At 38.4% G+C, this 22218-nt stretch overlaps 3 protein-coding genes across 6 annotated transcripts; all 3 read right to left on the bottom strand.

The window, feature by feature from the left end:
* LOC120804521 (small integral membrane protein 4) lies at nucleotides 1-4580 on the bottom strand. The gene is made up of 2 exons (XM_040154020.1): nucleotides 4199-4580; nucleotides 1-695 (listed from the first exon to the last, which is right to left on the bottom strand). Exons 1-2 carry the CDS (start codon nucleotides 4350-4352, stop codon nucleotides 604-606), a joined length of 246 nt encoding a protein of 81 aa, XP_040009954.1. The 5' UTR covers nucleotides 4353-4580; the 3' UTR covers nucleotides 1-603.
* Nucleotides 4581-7777: 3197 nt separating this feature from the next.
* kctd6b (potassium channel tetramerization domain containing 6b) lies at nucleotides 7778-11735 on the bottom strand. 3 transcript variants are annotated; one of them, XM_040151598.1, is made up of 3 exons: nucleotides 11564-11735; nucleotides 9837-9850; nucleotides 7778-9146 (listed from the first exon to the last, which is right to left on the bottom strand). In XM_040151598.1, the coding sequence occupies exons 1-3, from the start codon at nucleotides 11631-11633 to the stop codon at nucleotides 8460-8462; spliced, it is 771 nt and encodes a 256-aa protein (XP_040007532.1). In that variant the 5' UTR covers nucleotides 11634-11735; the 3' UTR covers nucleotides 7778-8459. The 3 variants fall into 3 exon arrangements, with proteins under 3 accessions (XP_040007532.1, XP_040007535.1, XP_040007533.1); XM_040151601.1 differs by having other exon boundaries at nucleotides 7782-9146; nucleotides 9837-9938; nucleotides 11568-11676; XM_040151599.1 differs by having other exon boundaries at nucleotides 7782-9146; nucleotides 9837-9938; nucleotides 11564-11674.
* Nucleotides 11736-11878: 143 nt separating this feature from the next.
* On the bottom strand, nucleotides 11879-19996 carry abhd6b (abhydrolase domain containing 6, acylglycerol lipase b). 2 transcript variants are annotated; one of them, XM_040153314.1, is made up of 10 exons: nucleotides 19786-19996; nucleotides 18166-18243; nucleotides 17720-17855; nucleotides 16039-16195; nucleotides 15003-15116; nucleotides 14770-14902; nucleotides 14016-14215; nucleotides 13837-13891; nucleotides 13625-13725; nucleotides 11879-12241 (listed from the first exon to the last, which is right to left on the bottom strand). In XM_040153314.1, the coding sequence occupies exons 3-10, from the start codon at nucleotides 17842-17844 to the stop codon at nucleotides 12062-12064; spliced, it is 1065 nt and encodes a 354-aa protein (XP_040009248.1). In that variant the 5' UTR covers nucleotides 17845-17855; nucleotides 18166-18243; nucleotides 19786-19996; the 3' UTR covers nucleotides 11879-12061. The 2 variants fall into 2 exon arrangements, with proteins under 2 accessions (XP_040009248.1, XP_040009249.1); XM_040153315.1 differs by lacking the exon at nucleotides 18166-18243 and having other exon boundaries at nucleotides 14058-14215.
* Nucleotides 19997-22218: the final 2222 nt, after the last annotated feature.

Below are 22218 nucleotides of genomic sequence, written 5' to 3'. Positions count from 1 at the left end.
CAGTTCTTAAGTTACATTTTATACACTTAAATCCACAATACATTTCAGGACAACGGAACAGTTATTTTTATAATTAGACAGAAGTCATATGATTATAGAACAGATGTAATGAGAAACATCTGTGCAAAATCATCCAAGATGTCTATAAATACAAAAAGGTTCTTTTTGTATTTTTTCTTTACTTACAATTTGGCTGAGACTGTTCTGTCTTGGCAGGTGCTATGCATTGTTTTCAACATGACAGATCAACAGATTTATAGCCAAACCAATACTGAGACCTGGGTATGGTTATCATGAACAAATGAGACCACTGTTGTGATTTTTTTTTTCTCCAGGCTTGATCTCACACTAGTCATATTATCACTGCTGTGTTGCTAATGTTTCTTAAACCAAAGACCATATAAACAATAAAACCTGCATGTTGGAAGAGATTTATCCATCAGACTTTCACTCTTGACTCATAACTGTGACACGGTTGTTGTTGTAACCCAGTAACATGGTATGAGGTTTACTCCAGCCTGTTTGAAACAAGTAAGGGAGCGAGAGTCCAAGAATGTGTCCTTCGACGACACATGTGAAGGCCACACCAAATCCGACCATCGTTCACTTGGCTGCAGGATCATTGACAGCTATCAGTCCATCAGCTATCTTCTGCTGGAACTCCCGTTCTGATTTTTTTCTTCGGTAGACATCATCTGGCAAGAAATTAAAAAAATAATTAAATAAATTAATGAGACCAAAATGAAATATCTGTAACAGGCAGATTTGATACAGTTAAAGCTGCAGTGAATAAAAAAGCGACATATGGTGGACTAATGGAACTACATTGTGGATGTCTGATGTTTGCCACCCGTGTCTTATTAACAATAACAGCAGACAGTTTGACATGTCAAAGTAGGAAAAGTTCGGGTGTTACTAATAACATTAACAGTGGTTCTGTTCTATTCAAGTCCCCTTGTAAATTATTACAGTGAGAGTGAGACAGCAGGCACACAATAGCCCTTTTTCCACAGCAGATGTTTTGGCTTGTCATGGCAGCAAAAGTACAGGTGTGGTTAAAAATATTCATAACAACTGTATTCCATTTAGATCAGCCAGTTCCAGGGTGCTGGCTCACTGTCATTGCTTACCGGGACACCTAATGGAACTGAGCCATCGTTAGCGAAGGTTGTTTGACTTGTACTTTTCCTCATATGACAAGTCAAAATGTCTTCTGTAAAAAAGGTCAGTACCAGGACTCTGAAACTGATGCAGCTGAAATTCAGTTACAATGCTTTTTTTTCTCCATTTCACTTGTGGTTTTCCTACTGTGACATGTCAAAATTTCTTATGTGAAAAAGGGGCCTATTAGTTCTCCTTCTGACCTTTTTCAAATCTGGAAAGACATGTAATAAGTAATATACTAGGAGGCCGTTTTCTGCGGAGGAAACATTTCTCTGTATCCTGAAATGGCCTCAGAACACAACAGGATAAAATGTGCAGGACTGCTTTTTTCCCTCCTTTTTTTCCCCCTTTTATAACAGAAGAGGATTCTGAGCTCTTTTACTTCTCCTGAAATGGCATATTTGAGCACATCTGGAATAATGTACTATGGGTTCAATGAGAGCAGAAACTCACTAGGGTTCTTTTTCTTTTCAGTCTTTTAAGGGACCCTGTTGTATACATACTCTCTACCGGTACAGCTACAGACATATCAACACAGTATCAACAAAGTAACAGAGTGCTTGAAAGTATATTTACTCATCACTGTCTTTAAATATTACACTTGAGTTACATATAATTGAGTTTTTCCTTTCATACTACTCTATGGTACATTTCTACTCCACTACATATCAGAGGGAAACAATTTTTTTTGACATTTATAGTAGAAGATACTTTGAAGACAAAATTATGATGCGTCATTTAGAATACTCAACAGTGTATAAAGTACAACATTAAAATGCTGCTTACACATTAATGCATCAATAATTATAAACCAACAATATATGTTATAGCTTTAACAATTAAGTCAATTAGCCGTTTAGTTAACAGACAGAAAATTAAACGGCAACAATTCTGATAATCGATGACTTGGTCACATTGTTAATCAAGCAAAAAGGCCAAACATTCTCTGGTTCAAGCCTCTCAATTGTTCAGATTTCTTGCTTCTATCTGTTTAGATTACTGAAAATTGAGTATCTTTAAGTTTCGTACAATTTGTTGGACCAAAGCAGGCATCTGAAGTTGTCATTTTGGGCTCTGAGAAAGTTACGGTAGGCAATTTTCACCATCAACTAAATTGTTGGAGACTCAACCTTTAAATTGATTTACCAAAAAATTATAAATATTAATAGATCATCAAAATTGCAGCCATATATTATATAATCATAATAGTATATGAGTATTTTTACATTGTGGTATTGCTACTTTTGAGTGAAGAATCTGAGTACGTCTTCAACCACTGGTGCTACATATCTGTATAATCTGATATCTTTGTTGTCATACTATCATGATACAGACTAGGTTGTCTTTTCCTGGTTTTAAAGTCTGCATAAGAGTTTAATGACACAAATTCCCACTAATACAAGTCATTAGTGGGAATGTGTCTCAAACTCTGACTCTAAACTACTTTGACATTACAGAGTTTCTGCAGGTTCACCAAGTTAACTTCAAGACCTTTTAAAACCAAATAAAATGAAAGTTATTAACCTGTTTCACGGTCATACCAATCCAAGTATGAATAATATCAATGAAAACCAGTGGGGACAATATGGATTAGAATTATTTACCAAGTGTATGAATTTATTGACATTTATAATCACAGTTTGTCAGTACGTCCCATCTGTATTTAACAATAACGGCTAGTATTATCTTTAATTAGTCATTTAATATGACCTGGACTTGGATAAGCAGTAGAAAATAGATGGATGAATGGATGGATTGATTGATCCACCAATTAAAAAAAATAACCTATTTATTTAAGGTCCACGTATAAATTTTACATAACATCAGAGGTCTGGAACAATGGCAATGGGAATTTTCCAGACAGTTTGTGCTAAAGTCATATACAAAAACATTGCATAAGTAACATTATTACCTGCTGTAGGCTAGAAAAAAAATTTTTTGAGACCTTCGTAAATTTAACACTTAATACCTTTAAAGGTAATTTCTATTTGAGGAAAAAAATATTTTAAGATTTTTCAAGACCTGCATTCACACCAAAGATATCGTCATTGAATCAATACTGAGTCAAAATATACTGTGATATTTATTTTTACAGTGTGCTCCAATAGTCTGATCCATCTAAGTAGCCTTCTGTGTAAATGACTGTTTTTCCATCTTTCTCTCACTTTTTTCCACATTTTCTAATGGTCATAGAGCAGAGGACTGGGGAGAGGCTGCTGTAAGGGAAAGTTTGAGGATGTATTTGAAAGGTCGACAAGGGTGTTGTGGTCCAAATCTGTAAACAAGAATAGTCCTAGCAGTAGGCAAGGCTGGATTACCAGCCAGACAATGTGGGCAACAACCCAGGGGCCCCAAAAGCTCTAGGTTTACTTCATGTAATTTGGGTCTATTGAATTTGAAGTAAAAATATCAACCATGACAGGTCTTCCATCCTCCTGTGGGCCTGGTCTTGTAGACCAGCGAAACTGGCAAATATTCACATGTGAGTAGCTGGTGTCAGTGAATTTTTGGCGTTGTTGCTAATCAAATACCAAAAGTTGTTGCCAATTAATTTACTCTCAATCACCTATTTGATGAATCAACTTAATCATATCCGCTCTGGAGTGCTGGTTGGTTTCTGGATGCCTGGGGCAATAGTGAAACGTGTACATTGGGGGTTAATAGGAGCCCAACAACATTTTTTTGTCCCCGGGCAGCCTTGGACATTAATGCAGCTATGGCAGTAGGCTCACTGTAAACACACTGTACTGCTGCAACATGGCAAATTTCACCTATCGTAGTTTAAAAGTCTAAAGTTAAGAGTAGCAGCTTGCCAGACAGGAAGTACTTAAACCATATGGAGGGTCAGAAAGTATTGAATGGAAATCAGAGGAGCAGCTTGGCAAGTTTGGGTTCTATTAATTTGTTTTGAACAGCCAGTGACAGACGCTGAACAGGTACATACGGAGGCTAACAGGCTAACTAGCATCACGCTAGCTGGACTAACTAAGGCTTTGGTATTGAATAGACACTCCATTTGTCATTTTACACTCACAGAAAGTCTCTCTTCCTATCCTCACGTTGATCATGATCCACTCCATGACCCCTCCGATGCAAAAGAAGATAGGAAGGAACCTGTACGTCCCAAGACGACGTTTACCCGGGACAAGGCTCAGTAAATATTTTAGGTTTTCACTCCTATGAAACATCCTGGCTAACAGACATACACAAGTCGTGTCCCGAGAAACACTTTGCGGTGCCGTGGGGAAACTCCTAAAGTAAGTTGTAGAGTAGCATAGAGTAGCACGGACCTTTCACTTGTCCTTTGTAAACGTTACGAGAGCAATGAACGTGAGAGGGTGCGCTCGTTGTGCGACCTGGCATAAAGCAAAAGAGCGGAGTAGTCTAGAGTGTAGAGAAGAACCTATGGCGGCTCGACGTTGGGAGTTTAAACAAACTCACCCACGAAGAGTCGCAATGCCGCGTTCAATCATGTCGTCTAAACCGTAATTACGAGTACCCGGGTGGGGGGAAAAAAAATTTCATGAACGTCAGCCTCCGCCTTGTAATTCAGATTCGGGGATAAAGGGAGTTTGACGCAGAAGATGTGTCCGATTTGATGAAAAACAAACGAACAAACAAAAAAAAAAATAAACACGTCCAGTTTTCATAATAATACACTCGATTCAGCTACCTGTATTGGAGATATAAACTACTTGTTTGTTTCTGGTTTCACTTGGTAACAACCTGCTACAAATACGAAATTTAGTCTGATTATCCCCTTTGGCTACAAGGTTAGCGACAGGACTAACCACCTTAGAATAAGGCCCGAACGACCCAAGTAGGAATAAGGTTTTTTTTACCTTGCGCTTCTGCCGAAATTCATGAATGCAGCATAACATCCGGCTGTGATGTGTTTGTGTGTGTGTCTGTGTGCCATAGGCTACTTTTGGGGACAAATTTCAGACTACTGACCAGTTAAATGGGACGTCTTGCCCAGTTGGGGACAAAAGCTGTGTCCGCCAGTGGGGAAAAGTGTTTCAGGTTAGGGTTAGGCAAGTAGTAGTTATCGTTAGGACTAGGGTAGGTCTCCAGGAAATGAATACAAGTCTAAGTTCTGTCCCCAAAAGTGACCAAGGTCAACGCTGTGTGTGTATGTGTGTGTGTGTGTGTGTGTTATGGTATGAGTGTGCATGTTGATTCAGACAATGTGTTCAAATGTGAGTTACGGTATAATCATAACACCAATAAACACTCTAAGATTAGTGCAAAAAGAAAACAGCTAAACGGGGGTGTAAAGGTCATATACCGTGGATAGTTTTGTCCTTACAATTTTTTTTGCTATGCAAACATTAGTGAATTATTAGCATTTTAAAAGTGAGAAAAATGATTTCTGAATATATTTATAAATATAGAATTTAAAATAAAAGGGGTTCTGGAGACATTCTGGCCTTTCTTCTGCATAAGTAAGATGACAGAAACAGTATAAATTTAAACGAGACAGGAATAATGGTCCGCGCAGCATGTTATTTCCTCCTTGAAAGTTTATGAATAAATAAATGACCACTGGTTAAGTACTGATACAGCAAAATGTACAGTCTTTGTGGTCAGTTTTGATTCTCTTTAGTTGGACAGTGTAGTCTGTGATGGACGACGGGGGCTCAAGTCCAACATCTGGGTGCGCTTTCTTTAACCCAGTGAGTGACATCCTTGTAATGCACGATGCTCCTCACTGAAACCCAGGCACCAACTACAATTTATCCATACAAATAAGGTCTACAGCTGATGGAAACAGCACTTTCCATAAGACTGAAACTTTGCTGTGGGTTTTTCTTTGTATCTCCTACTTCTGGAAGGCCAAAAAAAAAACAAAGAACCCTGGCATTACATTGCCCTTTATATACAAGAGGAGATCTGCAGTTTTCTGTAGAAACATTGTGGAAACATTAATACAATATTTTCCTGTTTCTTATGTGAACCTTTTTTTTCTTCAGTTTTTCGTGTCTTTCAAATTACTAACGTGACGGGTACCAATACATTGTGTATTGTAATTAACACACTAAAATATAATCAAATGAATCAATAAAATGAATCACATTTCAGCATGTTTCTTTCGTAATGTCTTCTCTACTGAAATTTAATAAATAATCTACAAAGTAGGTCACTGGGTGGAAATCAAATTATTCCTTAGGGTTGCACTGGCATAACAAAAGAAAAACAATTATAAAGTAAGGGTATGTGACAAACTAGTTCAACAAGTTAGCAAAGTCTTTCAGTGACCTCTAAGTACTACCACAAACACACACATTATTTCCAACCAATGAATGATTAAAACTGCAATTACGAAAACATTTTGTTCCCAGCATTCAATTTACTCAAAGAAATGAACTTTCTAGCACAAAACATTATTGAAAACAACAGTAGCTGCCATTTTTAATTTGTGCTTTTCAGCAGTAAGTGGTGGAAAGTAAGTAGCAGGAGGTAGTCCAACTGGCAGCACGGCATATGTAAGACATGGGGTGCTCCATTTGTATCACCATAATAAATGTAACTTATGTACCTTTGCCAGAAAAGATTTTGTTCCAAATAGTGAAAGCTTATGTTGCATTACTCGGACGACACTTAAATTAGCTTCCGATTCGCAGCTGCCAATTCAACTGTTGAAGGGAAACTTACCGCAACTGTTTAAGGGAAACTTACAGCACTGAGCGACCGGTCCTCTTGACCCTTTTACACCACTTGATGTGAAAGGGTTTCAGACAGACCAGGTTTTTGATCTAGTCCTGGTCTGGAAAGGAGAAAGAGTGGTGAAATCGCCCTTTTTTCTGTTTTCACAAACAAAATAAAGTTTTCACAAATCTGGAAGTGGGTTTTAAACAGTGTTAAGGCTTTAACTACGATGATTAACACCCTTTCACAGCAATAAGAGTTGCCAAAAACAGAGAATCGGTTGCTCAATATTGTAACTTAAGTTTCCCTTAACTGCCAACCTGGAAGCTGCGAATTGAAAGCTAACTTTAGCATTGTGTTATTCAGACAGATACTGATTAAAAAAAAAATTTTAAAAAGTAAGTTTCACCCCGAGAAGCTCTGAACTTTTTTCTGAACTTGAGTTCATATAGCTGTAAGGAGCTTTGAAGCGTTTGGATGTTAGAATAGCTGAAACACTGTATGAGCTGTAGCGCAACATTTCATGAAATTAAGATGAAAGGTTTGGCCATAAAGCAAAATTTAACGACTGACAAATACACAAATGGGTTTATTTTGGCTGGGCCATGACCAAACACATCACTGTTGATTTGAGTTCTCAAGTGTAACAGTATGACGTCATACTGCAAAGCACACACAGAAAATACACACACCCATACATATATATATTTCTGTATACATATATACGCATATGTGTATATATATACACACACACACACACACACACACACACACACACACACACACACACACACACACGACAGTCAGATACATGCAACAACTACCAGGGTCTTCAGAAAAAGTACCGTTCACAAAGATAATAGAAAGCTAAGAGACTAACTTTAAGATCTATTGTCAACTCACCAGAAAGAAATTGTTCTAAAGTTAATTATAATTTGTTATTTAAAAAAAAAAAAAAAAAAAAAAAAACTCCTGACACCTTGGGATCCATTGAAGTTCTTTGTTCAGTGTCTGTAGTCCAGAATGTGACATAAATTGTGACCAAGACAGCTTTTAAAATCACTTCTTTTTGATTTTTCCTCCCAAATTGTGGTCTTAATTTATATTAATGCATGTTAAGATGTAGATTTGATACAATATGCAGGCATATAGTCTCAAATCATGGCTACCTGTTCACAACTACTTTTATTACCTGTTCACAACTACTTCACTGACTTTGGGATAAACACATGCAGGCATTGACACCGCATTAAATCCCAATTATTCCTGTAAAAATCAATGTACCCACATTGTTAGCATCACTGGGGTATAATATAGTATCCCTAAATGAATAAAATCATAACTATAGGGACTTTCTGCCTCATAAAAAATGCTGTTTTTGCTTTGTAACATCAAAGAAGTATTCCTTTTTCAAGAAATGTCAAATACTGTAACCAAGTGTTATACTATGACAACACTTTGTTGTAAGAATTCACATTTTTATTGTTTTTATGCCAATGTCTGGACTTTGAAGTTTGTGCGCTGTTACACATTGATCAAAATAAGAAAACAATATCCTTATTATTAGAGGTCAAACTTGTTCTTTTTTTGATGATGATTTGTGTAACATACAAGACAAATGTCACCCACAACAACTGTGCTGCAACTCAGTCTTCAACTTTATGAGCTGGTCTACAGAAAGTCCAGTGATGCTCCACCGTGTTTTCGTTTGCGCGCTCACTCATGTGATGCACACGCGTGTTCCTGATGGTGAAGCCCTGTTTCATAATGTAGTCCATGAGGTGAACTCTTAAGGACACCTCCTGATGATAGTCACATGGCCCGAAGGTGAACGACACCTGGCAGTCTCTGGTGTCCATCATGTGTTTGTTCCACTTGGTGAAGTTGTTGGAAATACCTTCCAGCAGGGCGTGAACCTTCGTAGTTATGGTTAGCTGTGTGATGATAACAGCGACTGGGTTGGAGTATTTCGACAGTTTCCGAGTGCTAGAGAGCTCCACGACCTGCTCGAAGATGTCAGGAGGGTACAGCGGCTTGGGATCGTTAAGGCACTGAATCAAAGGTTCAATCTGGTAGAAGTCCGCCTCTTTCCTCAGGAGGTCTGTCTCTGTGAAATCCACGGGGAGGGTGAGCTCAGACGTCCGCAGGAAGTTCAAGATGTACCGGAAGAGTGTGCCATCACGATCGATGAAATAATTCCCTTGAGAATCGCGAGTTGTGGGGAAATCTCCCCTGAACATGGCCCCCAGCATGGAGTCTGGATAGCGCTGCAGGGTGGATAAACTGGTGGTGTACAGGTGGCCTCCCACGTTCAAGGTAACAGGAGTAGTCATCTAGTGGAAAACGGAGCAGAGAACAAATTAAGAATCACATGTCTTTGTGAAGTTTAAGTAAGTCAGGATTTGCATACTGCAGCTGTAGATGATAACATGAACAGTGTGAATTTCAACTGTCCGTTTATTAGGTACACCTAGCTACAGCGAATGCGGTCTAACACAACAGCCCTGCAATAAATCCTGTAGTTTGTGTTGCTGTGCTGGTGAACTGTGTTGCATTATAGTGAGAAGTATTTCTAATATTTTATCCTCACTATCTAAGTATATCAGTAAGGGCAGACTAAATATTAGAAACACTCTTTATACGCAACGCAATTCAAAAGAACCACAACTACATCCTGGTCGAATCAACGGCTCTCTAAGAGAGTTTCAACAATTTCAAAAGATTTTAGGGTAAGGCCTATACAATCCCAAACTCAAAAGCAATATTGATTGGATAGCAAATTATTCTCAGGAATTGGAGGACAGAGCCTCTGTTTAAGGAGTGGGTGACACAGTTACGAAAAGTTGCTGCAATTTTAAACAATTTGACATATATGATATTCATTTCTTACTGCATTAGTTTTAGCTAGGTGTAAGCTAAACTGATAACTGAGTGAATCTCACATTAAAATTTAAACAAAATTTTCTTTATCAGAAACACCTGAAATTGCTTTTACTCTAGACTGAATTCTATCCATCTCTTACCCTATGGCCCCAGTCTCCATTATCCATTTGTAGAACAATAACCACGTGGTCAGAACCAAAATGGAGAGGGAACAGATATGATTTGGTTTACTTCAATTTTACCTGTGGGAAGAAAAAAAATAAAACAGTCACATTAATATGAACTGTAACAAAGTCATGCAGAATATGAGGGACACAGTCAAATCATGTGTTTTTCCGTAGAGATAAGAGCTTGCGGTACCTCTATGTATGTGTGTCTGTGTGTTACATAAGTAATGCTCCACCGGGAAGCTTTGTGTATTGAATAAACATACTATATTCAAGCATTTGTGAGTTATGTTATTCCAAATCATGTAATATGAGTTAGATTATTTGCAACTCTAGACTGGGTTAAAGCAGCAAAATGCAATGTTAGCCACTATTTTGACAATCAAATTATTGTTTGTCATTTTTTTAAGCCAAAGTGCCAACATTAGTTAGTTCAGGCTTCTCAAATGTGAAGATTTTATGTTTTTAATTATTGTTCATGATGGGAAACTGATTATCTTTGAGATATGGACTGTTGGTCAGAAAACAAAAAACAGGCATATGAGGACATCACATAGTGCTCTAGAGATTTTAACAGGCATTTCTGACTTTTTATTGATAAAAGGATTAACTGAGGAAATAACTGACTAGTTAACTGATAATACCTCTGAACCTCAACTTTTATGTCAATATGGGCTTGAAGTCCTTTAAGTTAGGGCTAATCTATTTTTTAATAATTATAAGTAATTTAATAGTAATAGTAAAATAGTAATAGTAAAAAAAAAAAAAAAAAAATGCTTGTTATAATTTCCGCCAGCCCAACATAACATCTTAAAATGTCTTGTTTTGTACAAACAACAGTATGAAAACCTGAAAATATTCAGTTCACTGTCATGTACAAGAAAGAACTGAATCAGATCCAAACATTTATGAGGCTGGAAACAGCAAATATTTCACAGTTTTTCTTTTTTTTGAAAAAGGACTCAACTGATTAATTTATTTATCAAAATAGTTGCCAATTAAGCAAACGTGAACATCAGCATTTCCCTTACAAGGAGCAAACTACCTGATGTTGGAGATAATGTAATATGATTTAAGGCTCCAGAGCAGCTACTAAATTAGATTATTTTGTCAATTTTTGTTTCCATGGTTGAGAATTTACGTCGAACCTAGTGTGTGTTTGAGACACCACGTTTATTGGTCAGGACTCAGGAGCAGAAATCATGAATACTGCTTCTTCAGTGAAAATGAAACCTAGCGCTATTCAATGAACGCAAACCCACTGACTTGCGTTTTGTAAGTTACTCAGTCAGACAGCAACAGTGGGACTCTACTGAGTGTTGTTTGAAGCCAGCTAATGTTCGTTTGATCGCTAGTGTTCATAGTAGCCTCCAGGCTCAGTGCATTTCATTTTCTGATGCGAAGCAAGCTGGCTAAAAAGCAAAAAAACCGCATTTTTAAAGGTCGACGTTATTTAGTTGTGAATCCAGCTTGGATGAATTGAGGTATGTAGCGTGAAATACAATGGAGAAACCACACTGGAAGTGTTTATCTTAGCCTGCTAGCTCAGTGCAATTTACTCGCTAACTAGCATGCTAAACCAGCTAGCAGTCTAAGACATCAATGTTAGCTGCTGTTCCTACTAAGCTTAACGCCGGGATCTTAATTAGACTACCTGGAAGTAAAGTAGACTTTAAAAAAAAAAAAAAAAAAAGCGTTACCTGCCTTCTTTCTTCCCTTCTCGAATTTTTTTTTTCTTTTGGTCCTGTAACAGCGGCCTGCGGTTGGCATTTAACGGTACCCTCAGATAGTCATTGATGTTTGGCGCTGGTAGCACCGGACAGCTGTGCTCGGATCCAGGATGCAGCAAGACTGCGCACACAAGGAAGGAGGAGGGGGAGGAGGGGGAGGGGGAGGAGGAGGAGGAGGAGGAGGAGGAGGTCCTGCTGCAACCACAGTCACCTTTGCATGAATAGATCCATTCACACATCTGCACATATATACATGCACGGGACTTTTATTATGACGATCCAGTTTACATCAGAAATTAAATGCGACTTATTTTAACATCTATGAAATGCTGCAACACTATTGTAGGAACCTTGCCTACTGCCCTGATGTACATTTTTAAAAGTGTGGACATATGTGTACATATGCATGTCACATATAAGGAGCAGATGAAGCATTACAACGGATGGAAATGATTAAAAGTCTTTTGTTCAGGAAGATTTCTTTGTGCAACCCCTGGCGTCTTGCTGTAAAATGATGAACTCCAGGATGAGTTTGGCAGTCCGACAGGGCCGCTCCATCACCACAGAGTGGCCACAGTTCTCCAGCAGGTCCACTCTGCATCCAGGCAACACCTCTGCAATGACTGTCGCTCCAGAGACATCCACCACCTGGAAAAAATAGGGGATAATTATCATGGCTATGTAGGTATGATACTGAAGTTTTTCTATTCAGACATTTACTGAGCAGCTAGAGAAACCTGAGCCACCCGCTTCAGGTTACAAGTCCATATACAGCCATATGAATCTTAAGGTTAGTTTGAATGCCAAAGCCCCCTGGTAATCACTTTTGTATTTATACAGGCTTTGGCGAGTCACTGTATTAGTGGAACATCATCAAGGGTGTGGTAGTAAGGGGAATAGTGGACCTCAGTACCCAGGGCCCACATAGGGATGGACCTCAAAAAGTGTGGAAGTTGCCTGAAAACCTGAAGTTTGGTTTTTATCTGCAATTCTGATTTTTAAAAAATATATATAAGTCATAATGGTAATAAGGTTGTTAGCATTATGAATGAGAGAAAGTACTTTTTGACAACACATCTTGCTTGCAGTGTTTCAGAACAGTTTAATATTGGTAATTTTTCCTTCTACCTGAGAGGCGCTTAAAATCAAATTTATTATTTTCATCAGCTTCAGTTCCATCATCACCATCTTCTGATGTTACTGAGGATGTCAAACAAGCTCAGCTCTTAAAGTGGCTACTAAAAGTCATTTCAAGCAGTAATTTGCAGCAGTTTACACTGAAATTCGATTTGCAGCAGTAACCTCAAGTAGTCTGTTTTATTGTACATTATATGCATTATACGATAGTTATAAATACCTGTAACTCTATCTTACAATGTATCGCGAGTGATAACTTTTGAAATATGATGAACTTTACTATTGTGTTTACAAAAATAAGCAACGCAAATAAATTTTCAGCAGAATCAGAAAATTCAATAACTTAACCTATTATTTAACATTACACCCCATATTAAGTCCAGTCAGCCAGTTTGAGAGTGTGGCAGGGTCTAATCCTGTGTTGTCACTTTTAATACTGGGGATACATTGTTTGCATGTATTTGGACTGTGCCTTTAAACTTGATTATTCTACTTCCATGTTGCAACAGGCAGGGGTAACACTCGTTTGACGCTAATTTACCTTAATTCTACAAAACAACATGATTTCAGTCTAATCTTTTGTCTCATGCCCCGGATATAATGATAGAAACCATGATGTTCTTCATAGTAAAAACTTCACATGGTAATTACAGCATATTTTGAAAAGAGGCTGAAATATGCTGAGATTTCAGATTGTCAGACTTTCTTAAATGTGTTCTAAACACTCCATTACTGATTACCCTAATAACCAGTGCAGATGGATGTGTCAACTTGTTAATGTAGTTATTTGTACAGGTACGACAATGGATGTATTAAGAGGGAAAGGAGGCACACTGAGGCTGCATATGTACAAGGCCCAGATTTATCTAATACACCAACTAACATCATAGTTACCTGGTCTTGTTTGCCCCATATCACTTGTAAAGGTGCAGTGATCAGATGTAAGTGATCCTGTAAGGCATATCTGGATTTCTCACCAACAATCTCCATAAATACTAAGAAAAGAAAAAAAAAGAAAAGACACACAATTTCGGGTATGTCACATGGACTACACTGTGTGCTTACATGGGAAATTCTAAAAACTTTTCATACCAAAGTGAACTAACCTTCTTGGTAAAATGTGTTGTGAGGCTGCCGAACATCTACCAATCCTTGAAGAATCTAAACAATAAAAAACACCTTTAAACAACCACAAATTGTAGCGACCTTTGAAAAATTGAGTAGGGTGAATATTAATCTCCACCCCTTTTGGCAATCTTTAACACATTTTATGATTATCACTCACTGTGAAGTTCATACTGCTGTCATTTTCAAGTGTGGACCTGACCTGCTGAGGGATTTTAAAGCGAACATGGGAGCAAAGTCTGAACATGTCCTCCATCTCTTCCGGTGTAGTGGGGATCAGCGGGATGTTTAATGTGTAATTGCTGTGCTCCAGGTCCTGCAGATGATTGTCAAATTTGGTCTCGCATGGATGTCTTATACCTGAAGGATAAAATCAGTGTTTTCTGATGATGCACACTGATATAAATAAACATAAAAAATAAAACAAGCTACTAAGGAAAGGTGAAATGGGTGTTGTGTGTGTTATAAAGGTCATGTCATGTCAAGTAATTTATTCATTTAATGTATATTTATTTAGCGACAAGTACAGTATATATCATGAACCAATGCCACATAACACAGTGTTTATAGCCTAAGCTAATTTGCAATGCCTGTCCCTAGATGGGGTTTAAAATAATCTCGCACCACTAGGTAATTTAACTGAGCGTTTCTTTCACACCTAAAACACAAGAAGAAAGAATATTTAGCTAGTTTTTTGTCTGGGGTTCTAGGTCCAGCCTTTTTTTCTGTAAAACACTCAACTGCTCATTGATGACCTTGTACACACACACACACACACACACACACACACACACACACACACACACACACACACACACACATAAAACCTTGTAGGGTGTCAAGGTGTGAACATACAGTGCTAACACACTCATAAATACACACACACACACACACACACACATACAGTGACTGACCGTCTGGGCAAATGAGAGTCATGCTACAGATTTCTGAGGGATAGTAAGCCGCGTAAACCCCGGCTACGTTTCCCCCCATGGAGGTTCCCACCAGGTGGAAGGGTTTCCTGGTCAAGCGAATGGTTTCCACAAACTGAGGAGAATGAGGGACAAAATAAGATTTTCAGTGGAATGATTTAGGGACCTGACAAATACAGACATCAATTCATACAATAGCTCTCTCTTCAGTGTACCTGATGGATTCGTTTGACCTGCCCCTGAATGGAATAATCCTCTGTGTTGGTGCGTGTTGTTCCCTCGTGGCCAGGCATGTCCACAAACACAAGGTGCAGATGTTTTGGTAGATACTAGAGCAGTAGAAGAGATAAACTACAACACTTAATCGTAAAATTAAAACATGCAATAACTAATTTTTTAGCCACTTGGGGGTAGCACAAACAAGTTGTAAACACAACATTGACATATCATCACCTTTTAAGTTGATATGGCGAACTTATTTGCAAACAGTTGCTTATTTACAAATTCAGCAGATACAGAGCGACATCATTCATTTGGAGTCGTGTTTGTGGCCACCTGGTGAATGTTAAGTCCAATATTCAATCTCTTTTAGCTCTGTTTTTGGTCTCCACCAACTCCTTAGGGAAATATCTGGCACTTTAGCTGCTAAATGCTCCACTATGGTCACCAGCTAGTCGTTAACTGTTTCTTTCTGCTGTTTGGTGTTGAGCAAGTACTGTGCAGTAGCTTTCTGGAGATTTTTCAATGAAAACAGCTGCCTGCTGCAGCTGAAAACAAAACTATGGGAGCATTGAGAGTGAACAACAAGCAACTTGATTTTTTGAAATCAAGTTGCTCAAGTTGAAATCTGAAAATGACCAATTTGAACAACTGGAATATAGAGTCTTGTATTATTGGACATTTGAATCTTCTACCTGAATCTGTGAATGCTTATAAAAACAAACAAAAAATAACCAAAAGTTAATATCAGGTTTTTGAAACAATATCCCTTTAAATTGTGTGAACATGTCCAAGAGGGAGATTCAAACTGAACTAAAACTATTTAGGCACAGGGTAAATTTCATATTAAAATGCACCGGTTTTATATTATTATAAAGATTTATTTTTCAGTCTGTGATTATTTTTGGCATCACTGCTTTTTTTTTTTTAAATGTCAAGTTTGATGTTTAACACAAGCATCTTTCTTTAGGTGAAATCAAGTAGTCCCTTGAGTTCATAGCAACAAACTGTAATGTTCAGAGTTACTCTGACCTTGACAACCGTGAGCCATGTGTCTTTGTGAGCAGAGAAGCCATGCAGCATTAAAATGGAAGGTCTCATCCCTGGCTTTCCTCTGTATGAGTAACAGAAGCGATAACCACCACAGTCTGCGTAGCGTACCTGCAGGCCCAGAGTCCTCCTCCAGTACCTGTAGAGGAGCAGGTATATATGAGCTGACACGCTGAGACATGACTTCACCTGAATTCCAATTTGGGCCAAGTGATAATGGGCTTGGATGCAAGTTTTTTATGAGCATGTGTTGCCAACATTGTCATTTTTTAGGTTACTGCTATAATTCATTTAGGGTTTCATGTTTAGGCAAATTATGATTTTGGGCTCTATAGAATAAAACTGATGTGACTTGACATGCGGTTTCTCGAAGCATATGCTCATAAAGTTCACATTAACTCTTTTAAAGGACAGTCTCACATTTTTACAAGTCAGTCTTAATACAACCCTCACACGTCTATTTGTACATCGAAGGGGTTATTTTTCGCTGTAATCATGACCAAAGAAAGCCCTTCACAGAGATTAAAGCAACGTTAGTGTAAGCAATGGGGGATGAAATCCAGTCCTTAACCACATGTTTATTATTGTAACCAAAACTTGACCACAGTGCTTTCACATCATACAACTGATTTATTTTTAAACAACGATTTTGTTTGAAAGGTTTTAAAACAATGTCATCCAGTTAATAGGGGCCTTCGGATCTGAAAACACTTCTATATGTCATTCTGGGACATCGGCGACAAAAGACGTTTTCTGTCATCTAATTTAGACAACTTTTTGCAGTATTATTATCATAATATTATTAAGCAGTCTGAGTAAGTCAAATCAAATGGGTATCTTCCAAAGTTGCAGGCTTTTTGGTATGAAATTCTCTCATTGTGTTTCCTGAGCCACGGCAGAGGGGTAATAACACAAATAAGAAAAGGCTGTAACTTAAAAAGAAACTCACTTGATTTGTCTCACTCAGACTGGTGAAGGTTGGCTTTAGCCGAAACTCAGTCATATTTATAGAGAACATGACTGTGGATTTTGTCCCCCATCAATTACACTGAAATAGCCCTTGGAAGCGAACTCTTTGCAGCCACTACAGACAGGAGGGAAAATTAAAGTGACTAACAACGCTTTAACGCTTTATTATTATAACTTAGATGAAGATCTGGCCATATTTTAACTTACTTTTTCTTGCCACTGTACATAGGAGCATGTGAGTATTGTTTTGAGACCGGCTTGAAACCAGCCTGTGCAGGTAAACTGGGAAATATGGATAACATGATACTCAAGACATGTAGAATATTCCCATATGAAAGAATAATGCAGCCATAGAAACATGGAGTCTTGGGTATCAATATTTATCTCGATGTAAACATCATACATTTTCAGTGGAGGTCTGGAAAAGCCGTTATAGAAAAAAATAAGTGAAAAGACTAAAGGGAACCAGATGTTAACGGGCTAAAACATTTAAAATGTATATATCTGTATCTGAGAATACAAATTACATTTATTCAGATTGAAGTATGTTTTGCAATCAGTCCTAGGTAATTCATTCTAAAACATTTGTAGGAGATTTATCATTTTTTCCCCTTCTCTGGCACTCTGGAGGGAATTCACATCGAGTAGTAAAAATATAAAGTGGAGGACAGGTCAACACAACGAGCTACCTTACCAGTAATAAACTTTAATGAGTGCTGAGGGCCAGAGAAGGAAGGATGCGACAAAGGCCAGAATGGGAATAGCCAGTGTTCCCCCAGCAATAAAAAACAGGTTCACCACATCGAGATCCGCTGCCATGGCTGCCTCACCTAAAAAAAAATACACAAACACACACAGGACACACATGCAGTAGCATTGGCATGAAATGTCGGGGGAGGGGCAAAGTCTGTATCCAACATCCATACTATGTTTTGTTGAGAAATAAAAGCTCTCCAAAACAACTTACAGCATATAGAAGAACTGTTGACAATTGGTGTCTTTAGCAATGTGCATGTAAATTATTTTAAGTCATGTTACAAACAATAGTTGTAAGTAACCTAAAGGTACAACTTGTGCACAGTTTAATTAAAGTTTCTTTTTTGTCCCACGACACGCCTTTTCAAAAACGTAAACACTTACTTTTCAGACGCTTTTTCTGCCCTTCTTGTTCCTTCTGTCACAGTCAAACACGTGTGACCGCTGGTTCAGCTGTATGTTCTGTCGATTAGTTTTATAGCATACATACGCTTTAGTTTATTTGCAGGTATCCTTGATGTGTAGAAACTATAAATAGTCGACGTATCTTTCTGATATTTGAAATAAAAAAAACTGTCCCTTTGGAGTGCAGTCAGTCCTGCCAGATTATGTTTGCTCTGGATAAACCCATTGATTATTACTCATCATTGGGGAAAACCGGGCCACTACAGTATTCGGTCAATCTTTTAAAGTGAACGCACAGGCCAGACTTTGAAAGTAGGAATCACCAGCCTTGTCATATGGCTCATGAAAGGAGGAACATCGGATCACAGATGTAACATTTTTATTTTGTTTTCTGTTCATGAGTGTAAATTCATAGCTAATTAAGATTAGAATACCAGATACATTATACTGTATGTCTGTAATAGAGTTGCAAAAATTAGTCGATTAATTGATTAGTCGATCAACAGACAATTCATCGAGCAACTACTTTGATAACTGAGTAATCATTCAAGTATTTTACAAGCAAAAATACAAAACATTTGGTGGTTCCAGGTTCTCAAATGTGAGAATTTGCTGCTTTGCTTCGTCTTACGATGCAGTAAAATGAAAATTTTGGGGGTTGTGCCGTTTGTCTGACAAACCAAGACATTTGTTGATGTCACCCTGAGCTCTAGGATATTGTGATGTGCATTTTTCACTGTTGTATTGGCCAAATGATTAATTGACTAATTGAGAAAATAACCATCAGATTAGTTGATAATGACGATTAGTTGCAGGCCTAGTCTTTAGCAATATATTCTGCAGTACAATCTCACAAGGTTTATTTCAGTTCATCTTGATATATTTGGTTTAATAGCATTATTATTTGCATTTATAGCAGTTTGTACTTGTTAGTATCCAGCATAAATGACAGATCAAAGTGCCCGATGATGGATAGCAAACAGAACGAGGGTGGTAAAACATGGGTTTGACAGTTTGGGATTTTTTATATTACTGTAAATGTTTGATGTGTAAAGAATAATAAGGAGCTTGTATTACGGGAAAACTGTATTACTGGCAACAATATTATTAGTGAGTATGACATAATGCTGTTACAATGACGTACCACTGCAAGAATCCCAAAGGGGCAGTCCATTGTTACTGACTGGGTCCCTGCTCCAGGTTCTTTATCACATAAAGAATAAACACCAGTCATGCTCTAGAAACGTTCTAGGCTGTATGGTGCCATCACTGATGAGTAGAACTTAAAATGAAATTTCACAACTCATACAATTAAAAATCACTATCTTATTTGCATGTTGCTTTGGACAACAGTGTCTGCCAAGTGAATAAACATAAATATGTAGTTCCAAATTAAAGAGCATTGTTTACCAATGCCTTTGAGTCACACTTGGTGAACTCTCTCTCACCACGTTTCACAGTCTGACTTTGAGAACCCTCCATCAAATTCACTGAATGTGTTTTCTGTCCCCACTGTTAGTTTGAAAATCCCCAGACTGAAAACAGGCTGACACACGACCACATCTGGTTTCAAGGTCAAGCTTCAAGTCAAAAACTTACCACTGGGTGTCATGATAGAGGCAGACTGCGAGTGACTGTCCCCAGTTCACTGCAGTCAGTAGTGAAGATCCGAGGGATTTCTGCACAGACCACTGGGTGTCATGACATCCACAGACTGTGAGAAATCATCACTTCTGCCTCAGCTGATAATGAAGCTTTGAGGGACGCCTGATCCAGGTGTGGAGTACGGACTTTAACCCGTCTCAGACCTTCTCCAGAGGCACTTTGATGGAGTTTCCTGGACTGAGGGGAAGTAACTTAACTGATGAGCCAGTAGAGCCTCACCCTGAATATACTGCCCTCCAGAGGCTATAGTGACTCAGTCGATCCCTGGGATGTTGCACATTAAAATGACTGCTGCTTTTTAAATGTACATACCAGTGTTTCTGCATATGCTTGCCTATTTATTTGCTACATGCAGATAATTATACATAAAAACATGTAGTGAATCACAACAATGAACAGAGAAGAAGTTGTACTTATATAACTAACTTATATAGCTGGTATATTTAAGCTATTTACAGCTGGTTTTAATCTATTAAAACGAAGGGGAAAAAGCATAAACTCTTGTCATTGAGAGACCGACTTTGTAAAGCAGCACTGGCTATTTTTCACTGGGTTTTAGTTCATCAGATAACTATTAATACATACTGTAGATACATTAATATTTGAGCAGCCTATTTCAATTTCACACCACATAGGTATGCTGAAAAGATCTAAGCCATTCACTGTGTTGTGATTCTGGGAAAATTGTTTAATTATAATAGGTACTCACATACCGTACAACAAGCTCTTCAGCACTAATCAGAATGTAAATTAGAGTTATATGCTCCAAGATTACACTGTAAATACCATCTAATGAAGCGTGCGGCTGCCATTCTGCTGCATCTCTGGTCCACTACCGGTGACCTACATACAAACTAGAGCAGAACAAATGGACACGAAAACCCTGCAGAGAGTCTCTCCATGCATGGGAATGATTCTAATTTTTGGGTTTTATATGGGGGCTGTCCTCAATCTGTTGACATGTCACACACACAGTGTATTCCCCAGGTTGTCAACTCACGTCCCATTAGCAACATCCTCCCGGTTGTCACGTTTTATCCCGAGAGACACAGCGAAGCCTGCAGAGCAGAAATGACAGAGCCAATGTAGCAACACAAAAATGTGGATCAGGTGTGGACTAATCATCCACACAGGGGCCGTGATTTTACTCCGGAGCTATGACCTTATCGACACTGCGAAATTTGAAATTTAGATACAGACATGTCACCCTGTTGAGAAATACACTGCATCCTCTTCAGTGTGGTCCCCCTGCTTAAAGGGTGTAACTGTACTGACTGCTTAACCCTGTAATCTTCCAGTAGAGTTAAAGGCCACCACAGCAGTCACATTAACTCAAGGGATAAGGTTTTGCTTGTATGATACTATGTCACACGTCGACCGCCTCACAGACATACTCCAATAATCTAGTATTGCACTGCCATAAAGTTGGGGTCTCAGAGGCTGGGGTATACTCACTTTTAGTCCTTAGTTTCCAACAATTCCCATCATGCACTCGGTAGCAACTTTCATTTGTCCATTCTTGCCTTTCAAGCCCAATGCCTCCAGTTGGTAACCCAAGCCCAAGCTGAGATAATTATCAGGGTTATTTTCTTCAAACTTAAGAAACCTCTCCCAGAGCCACAGAGTAGCAGTACTCCTCATGATGATTAAGGGTTGGGTTTTTCTCAAATAGTTCTAGGTTGTGAGATGTGTTGCCCGATCACATCAAAAATCAAGCGTTTACAGTTGTTCCAAACTAGAACACAGAGTGAAAAGCCAGCCGGCATAGAGAGGGGGGAGATGCGTTATGGTTTAAATACAGGGATAACACCACACATTTTCTCCTGGAAGGCAGTCATTGTGTTGCACTCAGTCCTTCTGATGAACAGTGGAAGAAATAGTTGAGTGAAGAATGGAAGAAAAGAGAGCTAGAGCGAGAAGTTCAAACCCTGGCTCCTTTCTCGCCTCTGCCCAGCCGACCAATCACTGCGCGAAGTGGGTGTGAATGTTGGATCACTGGTTTCGCGAAGTTACTGAAATGGTCGGACACAGCCCACTCAGTTCTGACGTCGGAAAGGTGCAGACGGAGGGGGAAAGCGTACTGGCCTTCATGCAGGGGGGGAAAAAAAAAAAAAAAAAAATCACTGGATTGCCCTTTTAACATTTTAAAAGAGGCTTGCTAATTATTGAAACAGTATATACTGAGGTAAATAATGTAATGATTTTGTAAACTCTCTCCCATTGAGAAAGATCGGCACATGCCATTATCTCTGACAAAATCTTAGAACAAAAATATATAGCTGATAGGAAAAAAAATGAAAATGATTAAATGATTAAAAAAAAGAACAATCATTCAACACTACAAGAATCAGGACGATTAATTCTGTA

Source organism: Xiphias gladius, chromosome 18, assembly GCF_016859285.1.
Source record: "Xiphias gladius isolate SHS-SW01 ecotype Sanya breed wild chromosome 18, ASM1685928v1, whole genome shotgun sequence".
Classification (NCBI taxonomy): Eukaryota; Metazoa; Chordata; class Actinopteri; order Istiophoriformes; family Xiphiidae; genus Xiphias; species Xiphias gladius.
The sequence above is the reverse complement of the archived record's forward strand: the minus strand, read 5'-3'. Positions and strand labels throughout refer to the sequence as shown.

Excerpts from the sequence above, each read along its gene's own strand:
- abhd6b (XM_040153314.1), bottom strand. The coding sequence starts at position 17,844 with ATGGCAGCGGATCTCGATGTGGTGAACCTGTTTTTTATTGCTGGGGGA. Across the intron at positions 14,903-15,002 it reads AGGTCAAACGAATCCATCAG|TTTGTGGAAACCATTCGCTT; the intron begins GTACACTGAAGA and ends CATTCTCCTCAG. Across the intron at positions 12,242-13,624 it reads TATGGGGCAAACAAGACCAG|GTGGTGGATGTCTCTGGAGC; the intron begins GTAACTATGATG and ends TATTTTTTCCAG.
- LOC120804521 (XM_040154020.1), bottom strand. The coding sequence starts at position 4,352 with ATGTTTCATAGGAGTGAAAACCTAAAATATTTACTGAGCCTTGTCCCG. Across the intron at positions 696-4,198 it reads GATAGGAAGAGAGACTTTCT|ATGATGTCTACCGAAGAAAA; the intron begins GTGAGTGTAAAA and ends ATTTCTTGCCAG.
- kctd6b (XM_040151598.1), bottom strand. The coding sequence starts at position 11,633 with ATGCCAACCGCAGGCCGCTGTTACAGGACCAAAAGAAAAAAAAAATTC.